Below are 7,827 nucleotides of genomic sequence, written 5' to 3'. Positions count from 1 at the left end.
CCTAGCCCCTGAACCCTCCGCGCCGAGGCCAGTCTGCGGGCATATGGAGGTACTCCAGGCTGCCCGTTTTTCCGCCTGTCTCCTTTTCTGTCTCCTTTTTCTTTTTTATTTTTCCTTTTTTTCATTTGTCTCCTTTTGTCTCTTTTGTCTCCTTTTGGGTCCTGCTGCTTCTCTCTTTTTGCTGCTCGGGCCCTTACTGCTTCCTTGTTTCTTTTATGTCTCCTTTTGTCTCTTTTTTGTCTCTTTTTTGTCTCTTTTTTGTCTCTTTTCTGTTTCTTTTTTGCCCCTTTTTGTCCCCTTTTTGCTTCTTTTTTGTCTCCAGCTTTATCGCATTTTGTCCCTTTTTGCCTCCCTCTTTATCTCCATTTCTTTGTCTCTTTTGCTCCTTTTGTCTCCTTTTTTATCTCTTTTTTGTCTCCTTTTTGTGTCCTTTTTGTCTCTTTCTTTGTCTCTTTTGTCCTTCTTTTTTCTTTCTTGTCTCCTTTTTCATCTCTCCTTTTTGTCTCTTTTTCTGTCTCCCTTTTGTCTCCTCATTAGTCCTTTTTTGTCTCCTTGTTTTCTTATTTGTCCCTTTTTGTCTCCTTATTTGCTCCTTTTTGTTCCTTTTTTTGTTCCTTTTGTGTTTCCTTATTTGTCCCCTTTTGTCTCCTTATTTGTCCCTTTTTGTCTTTTTAATGATCCTTTTTTGTTTCCTTTTTTGCTCTTCTTGACTCTTCATTTGTCTCCTTTCCGTCTCCCTAATATTTTCATTATTTATTTCATTTCTTTCTCCTTTTTTATATCATTTTTGTCTCTTCATTTATTCCATTTTAACTTCCTTTTTTGTCTCTTTTTGTCTCCTTATTTATCCCTTTTGTGTCTCCTTATTTGTCTCCTTTTGGCCTTTTCATTTACCCTTTTTTGTCTCTTTTTGTTTTCTTTGTCTCCTTTTTACTCTTTTATTCTTTTTGTTTCTTTATTTGTCTCTTTTTCTTTTTTTCTTTTTTGTTTTTTATTTCTTTAATTTTCTTATTGGTCTCCTTTTGTCCTTCGAATCTTATGTCTCCTTTTTGTCTCCTTTTTAATTTTATTCAAACATAATATATATATAAATTAAATAAATATAAATATATGAAATAAATATAAATATATATTATAAATACAAATATTTACAACAAATAAAAATATATGTAATATATTTTTTACTAATATGGATGTTGTGTCTCCTTTTGTCTCCTTTTTGTCTTTATTTTTCTGTCTCTTTCATCTTTTTGTGTTTTTATTAATTTCTTTTTGTCTCCTTTTTATTTTTCTCATTTCTTTTTTATTTTTTGTTTCCTTTCCATCTTTTGTCTCCTTTTATTTCTTTTGTCTCCTTTTAATCACATTTTGTCTCCTTTCATTCTTTTGTTTTTAATTTGTTTCTTTTTGTCTCCTTTATTATTATTTTCATTTCTATTTGTCTCCTAAATCATTTTGTTTCCTTTTATAATTTTGTCTCCTTTTACCATTTGCATTTCCTTTTATCATTTTTATTTCCTTTACTCCTTTTATATCTTTTATGTCCTTTAAATAATTTGTCTCCTTTCACAATTTTTGTCTCCTTTAAATCATTTTATTTCTTTTAAATAATTTGTCTCCTTTAAATAATATATCTTTATAATTTTTGCATTCTTTTGTCTCTTTTTCTTCATTTGTCTCTTTTAAATAATTTATTTCTTTCAAATCATTTTATCTCTAGAAATAATTTGTCTCCTTTTACAATTTTTATTTCCTTTTAATCATAATTTGATATTTGCAAATAACTTAAACTGTCTCTTAAACAATTTGATCTTTTAAAACAATTTGTCTCTTTTAAACAATTTCATCTTTAAAATAATTTAATCTTTAAAATAATTTGATCTTTTAAATAATTTGATCTTTAAAACAATTTGATCTTTAAAATAATTTGATCTTTAAAATAATTTGATCTTTTTAATTATTTGATATTTTTAATTATTTGATATTTGATCTTTAAAACAATTTAATCTTTAAACTAATTTGATCTTTAAACTAATTTGTCTCCTTTCGAAATTTGTCTCCTTTCGCATTTGTCTCCTTTGTGTCTCGCGCAGTCTTTGCCGGAAATCGTGCCTTCTCCCGCTGCAGCAGCAGCAGCAGCAGCAGCAGCAGCAGCAGCAGCAGCAGCAGCAGGAGGCGAAGTGTGGGGCCCCACAAGTGTCTCCTCCGCGGTCCAGTGGTGTCGATCCCACTTGGCTCGATCCCTGTTTTACTCTGAGTTGTGTAGAGACACCCGAATGGCCCAGCTTTACCAAAAGGCCCTTCAAGGAGACACTGGCCTTCTCCGCCGCTTCACCTCTTACCCCGGCGGTAAACCCTAAACCCTAAACCCTAAACCCTAAACCCTCCAAACCCTAAACCCTAATCCCTCCACGCCTTTGCAGCCCCGCAGCCCCGCAGCCGCTTCTTCGCAGCAGGTCTCACACTCGCACCGCCAACTCCCACTAGTTAGCTAGCTAGCTAGCTAGCCAGCTAGCTAAGTAGCTAGCTAGCTAGCTAACTAGCTAGGTAGCTAGCTGACTGGCTAGCTAGCTAGTTAGCTAGCTTACTAGCCCCTGGGTAGCTACTTAGTTGGTTAGCTAGCTAATTAACTAGCTAGCTAGCTAGCTAGCTAGTTAATTAGCTAGCTAGCTAACTAGTTAGCTAGCTAACTAGCTAGCTAGCTAGCTAGCTAGCTAGCTGGATAGGCGCGGGCCTGCGGGTGTGGTTGTGTCTCGGTGGGGGCTCGCTGGGTGTGTCCGCCGAACGCTAAACCCTAGACCCTAAACCCTAAACCCTAAACCCTCGAGGGTTTGCGGGTTTGCTGCAGTGAAGGCGCGGCGGTCAGTGTCTCCTTTTGGGATCGGAAACCTCACAGTTGAACACGATCCCAACTCCCCCTCGCATGCAGCCCTTTTCCTCTTCGGGACTCTTTGCAGGGGCCCCCTCGCTGCTGCTTGCCTGTAAACCCTAAACCCTAAACCCTAAACCCTAAACCCTAGCCTTCGCGGCTGCTGCCTCCCGCATGCAGCCGCGGGGCGCCTTGCCGCGGCTGCCCGTCCGCCCAAACCCTAAACCCTAAACCCTAGCTCGCATGCATGCATGCATGCAGACGCTAAACCCTAAACCCTAGCTCGCATGCATGCATGCATGCATGCAAACCCTAAACCCTAGCTTTCAGCGCTTGCATGCATGCATGCATGCAAACCCTAAACCCTAGCTTTCAGCGCTTGCATGCATGCATGCATGCAGTCGCCTCGAGGAGACTTTTGGGGCTTTCCCGGGACAAAAAGAAGCAGAAGAACTCACTTTGGAACAAATCGACAAACTTATTCAGAAGGCCACATCTCTGGGGGCCCCCTCGGAGGGGCCCCTCGAGGAGGGGGCCCCCCTGGGGGCCCCCGAGGGGCCCCTAGAGGAGGGGGCCCCCCTGGGGGCCCCCGAGGGGCCCCTCGAGGAGGGGGGCCCCCTGGGGGCCCCTGAGGGGCCCCTTGAGGAGACAGCGCCCTAGGCGCTGGCTTGGTGAAGGCCCTTGGGAAAGAAAGGGGGCCCTTAGCTGCTGCTGCTGCTGCTGCAGTTTGCTGCAGCAGCAGCTGCTGCTGCTGCAGTTTGCTGCTGCTGCTGCAGCAGCTGCTGCTGCTGCAGCAGCTGCTGCTGCTGCTGCAGTTTGCTGCTGCTGCTGCTGCTGCTGCTGCAGCAGCTCATCTGTGTAAATGCATTGATATTGCGTAAAATATATATTTTAAAATGTGTCTTTGCACATTTTTAAATACTTTTAAAACTAAACATTCTTTGGACTTATTTGAATTAAATAAATCCAAAAGAGACAAAAAGTTTCTTTTGATTTATTTAAATTAAATAAATCAAAAGTGAATTAAATAAATCCAAAAGAGACAAAAAGTTTCTTTTGATTTATTTAAATTAAATAAATCAAAAGGAGACAAAAAGCTTCTTGCGTTTGCTTCGCCCAGCTGCGCTGTCTGTACACCTCAGACCCTGCACCTCTACGCCAGTCTCCAGCTGTCTCCTCCAAACCCTAAACCCTAAACCCTAAACCCTAAACCCTCGAAAGCAGAGACTAGCAGCAAGAAGCTCGAAGAAAACAAAGTAGCAATTGCGTTTGCTGCGTCCATTACTAATGAAAAAATACAAAAGATGCTGCTGCAGCTGCAGCTGCTGCAGCTGCTGCAGCTGCTGCAGCTGCTGCAGCTGCTGCAGCTGCTGCTGCAGCAGCAGCAGCACCAGCAACTCCACCTCTCCCACTGGTCCAGATGCAAAGCCGCGGCCGCCGCAGCTGCTGCTGCAGCAACTAACGCAGCAGCTGCTGCAGCTGCTGCTGCTACAGCAACTGACGCAGCAGTTGCTGCAGCTGCTGCAGCTGCTGCTGCTACAGCAACTGACGCAGCAGTTGCTGCAGCTGCTGCAGCTGCTGCTACTACAGCAACTGACGCAGCAGCTACTACTACGACAGCAGCAGCAGCAGCTACTGCAGCAGCAGCAGCAGCTACTGCAGCAGCAGCTACTGCAGCAGCAGCAGCAGCAGCTACTGCAGCAGCAGCAGCAGCAGCAATTTAAAGCAGTCCCTGTCTCCTGAGGTCTTCGAAGGCCCTGAGGCTCATTACGTTTCCGTCGGCGTCTTCGCACTCCAACTCCTGGTCTTGTTTGAAGGCCTGCAGCAGCAGTTCAAAGGAGACACTTTTTAAAAGGAGACACTTTTTATTATTTTTATTATTTTTTTTGTTTTTAATTAATAAAAGGAGACACTTTTTAAAAAGGAGACACTTTATTTTTATTTATTTTTAATTAATAAAAGGAGACAGTTTTATTTAAAAAGGAGACACTTTTATTTATTTAAAAAGGAGACACTTTTTAAAAGGAGACACTTTTTTAAAGGAGACACTTTTGTATTTCTTTTATTTATTCTTTTTTTTTTCATTAATAAAAGGAGACACTTTCATCTTAAAAGGAGACACTTTTTTATTTTTTTATTCTTTTCTTTTTCATTAGTAAAAGGAGACACTTTCATCTTAAAAGGAGACACTTTTATTAATTTTCTTTGCTTTTAATTAATAAAAGGAGACACTTTCATTTTAAAAGGAAACACTTTTTTTATTTTTAATTAATGAAAGGAGACACTTTTGTTTTAAAAGGAGACATTTTTTTATTTTTATCATTTTTATTTTTAAAAGGAGACGTTTTTGTTTTGAAAGGAGACACTTTATTTTTTTTAAAAAGGAGACACTTTGTTTTGAGACGAGACAGTTTGTTGTGAAAGAAGACACTTTCGTTTTAAAAGGAGACACTTTTGTTTTAAAAGGAGACACTTTTATTTAGAAAGGAGACACTTTTGTTTTAAAAAGCTCTGTCTTTTGTTTAGGAGGAGACGCTTGTGTTTTAAAAGGAGACACTTTATTTTGAAAAGGAGACAGTTTTAAATAGGAGTACAGTTTGAGAAAAGAGAGCTTCAAAAAAGAAAATAGTTTTAAAAAGAAGAGTTTTTGAAAGGAGACACTTTTTAAAAGGAGACAGTTTTAAAAAAAGGAGACAGTTTTAAAAAAAGGAGACAGTTTTAAAAAGGAGACACTTTTAAAAAGGAGATAGTTTTAAAAAGGAGACGGCATTAAAAAGAGTTTTAAAAAGGAGAGTTTTAAAAAGAGTTTTAAAAAGGAGACAGTTTTAAAAAGAGTTTTAAAAGGAGACAGTTTTAAAAAGAGCTTTAAAAGGAGACAGTTTTGAAAAGGAGACACTTCTAAAAAAGAAAATCACAAAAGACAAAACCAAGGAGGAGACAATTTAAAAAGAGAATTAAAAAAGAGACAATTTTAAAAGATAATTTAAAAAGATAATTTAAAAAGATATAATTTTAAAAGAGACAATTTAAAAAGAGACAATTTAAAAAAGGATTTTGAAAAGAAATTTTAGAATCTAAAAGGAGACAATTTAAAAAGACAATTTAAAAGGAGACAATTTGAAAAGAGACAATTTAAAAGGAGACAATTTAAAAAGAAAGTTTAAAAGAATTTAAAAAGATAATTTAAAAGGAGACAATTTAAAAGAGACAATTTAAAAAGAGATAATTTAAAAGGAGATAATTTAAAAAGAAAGTTTAAAAGAATTTAAAAGGAGACAATTTGAAAAGAGACACTCTTCTCTCCATCCAAAGGAGACATTCGAAAAAGATAATTTTTTCTTTTTTAATTTTCTTTTTTTCCCTTTTTTGTCTCTTTTTTATTTCCTTTTTGTCTCTTTTTCATTTCCTTTTTGTCTCCTTTTTGTCTCTTTTTCATTTCCTTTTTGTCTCCTTTTTTCTCTTTTCTTTTTTTAATTTTTTGTTTCCTTTTTGTCTCCTTTTTGCCATTTATTTGTCCGAGAGAGATACTATTTAAAAGGAGACACTTTGAATAAAAGGAGACACTTTAAATAAAAGGAGACACTTTAAATAAAAGGAGACACTTTAAATAAAAGGAGACACTTTTAATAAAAGGAGACACTTTTAATAAAAGGAGAATTGTTTAAAAAGGAGACACTTCTTATGAGACAATTTCAATAGAAGTTTAAAGAGCGTCGAGAAAGAGACGAAAAAGGAGACACAAACTGCCAAAACCCTAAACCCTATTTCAATAGAAGTTTAAAGAGCGTCGAGAAAGAGACGAAAAAGGAGACACAAACTGCCAAAACCCTAAACCCTCGAACTTACTACAACATCATGTCCAAATCTCTTTATTCATTTAGAATTTGAGGAGAAAAAAAAAGAGACAAAAAAAACAAAAGAGAAATGGGAAGGAGACAAAAAGGAGACAAAAGATAAATAAAAAGGAGACAAAAGGGAAATAGAAAGGAGACAAAAAAGAAATAAAAAGGAGACAATAAAGAAACAAAAAGGAAATAAAAAGGAGACAATAAAGAAATAAAAAGGCGACAATAAAGAAATAAAAAGGAGACAATGAAGAAATAAAAAGGAGACAAAAAGGAGACAAATAATTAGACAAAGAGGGGCCAAATGAAGAGAGAAAGAACAGACAAATCAGAAGATAAAAGGAGACAAAAAAGGAGACAAAAAGAGACTAGTGAGGAGATAAAAAGAGACAAAAAAGAGACAAAAAGAGACAGAAAAGGACAAAAAGGAGAAAAAAAGAGAGAAAAGGAGACAAATAGAAAGGGAAGTAGGGAGATAAAAAGGAGACAAAAAAGAGACAAATAAGGGGACAAAAAGGAGACAAAAAGGAGACAAAAAAAGGGACAAAGAGCGCCAAAAAAGCCCCAAAAGGAGACAAAAGCAGCCTCAAAAAGAGACAAAAAGCAGCTCGCTGAGGAGACAAAAAGGAGACAAAAAGGGGGACAAAAAGAGACAAAAAAGGAGACAAAAAAGGAGACAAAAAGAGACAAAAAAGGAGACAAAAAGAGACAAAAAATAAGAAAAAAAGAGAAAAAAAAGAGAAAAAGACCTTGAAGTGAGTGGTGTTTGGAATTTTGAGACAGCGCATGCCGAAGGAGTGTCTCCATTCGGCGAAGTGTCTCTCGAAGGCCCTGCGGCCCCAGTAGCTGAAGTTTCCGCAGATTTCGCATTTGAATTCTTGACCTAAAAAGGAAAAAAAAAGAAAATAAAAAGAAAATAAAAAGAAAATATAACTGATTTGAAGGACTTTTCAAATGCAAAACCTTCAAAGAGACTCGGAGACAGAAAAAGCAAAAAAAATGACGCAAAAAAATCCAAAAAAGAGACAAAAAGGAGACAGGAGACACAAATAGAGTAAAGTGATATAAAAAAATAAAAGAAATAAAAGAAATAAAAAGAAACAAAAGAAATAA

At 37.1% G+C, this 7,827-nt stretch overlaps 2 protein-coding genes across 2 annotated transcripts in view; one reads left to right on the top strand and one right to left on the bottom strand.

The window, feature by feature from the left end:
* Positions 1 to 3,256: 3,256 nt before the first annotated feature.
* ENH_00003090 (hypothetical protein, conserved) lies at positions 3,257 to 3,529 on the top strand (the record flags this gene model as incomplete). Its single annotated transcript, XM_013578292.1, has 1 exon — positions 3,257 to 3,529. The coding sequence occupies one exon, from the start codon at positions 3,257 to 3,259 to the stop codon at positions 3,527 to 3,529; it is 273 nt and encodes a 90-aa protein (XP_013433746.1).
* Positions 3,530 to 4,589: 1,060 nt separating this feature from the next.
* ENH_00003080 (Sf3a3 protein, related) overlaps positions 4,590 to 7,827 on the bottom strand; it is a gene marked incomplete at both ends in the record, with an annotated part of 5,081 nt that continues 1,843 nt past the window's right edge. Inside the window, 2 exons of the mRNA XM_013578291.1 lie at positions 4,590 to 4,688; positions 7,464 to 7,597. Of these exons, the coding sequence (XP_013433745.1) occupies positions 4,590 to 4,688; positions 7,464 to 7,597 (233 nt within the window). The remainder of the gene's footprint in view (positions 4,689 to 7,463; positions 7,598 to 7,827) is intronic.

The sequence above is a fragment of the Eimeria necatrix genome, genomic scaffold (assembly GCF_000499385.1).
Source record: "Eimeria necatrix Houghton genomic scaffold, Enh_scaff1098, whole genome shotgun sequence".
Taxonomy (NCBI): domain Eukaryota; phylum Apicomplexa; class Conoidasida; order Eucoccidiorida; family Eimeriidae; genus Eimeria; species Eimeria necatrix.
This window is presented reverse-complemented; position numbering and strand designations above follow the sequence as displayed.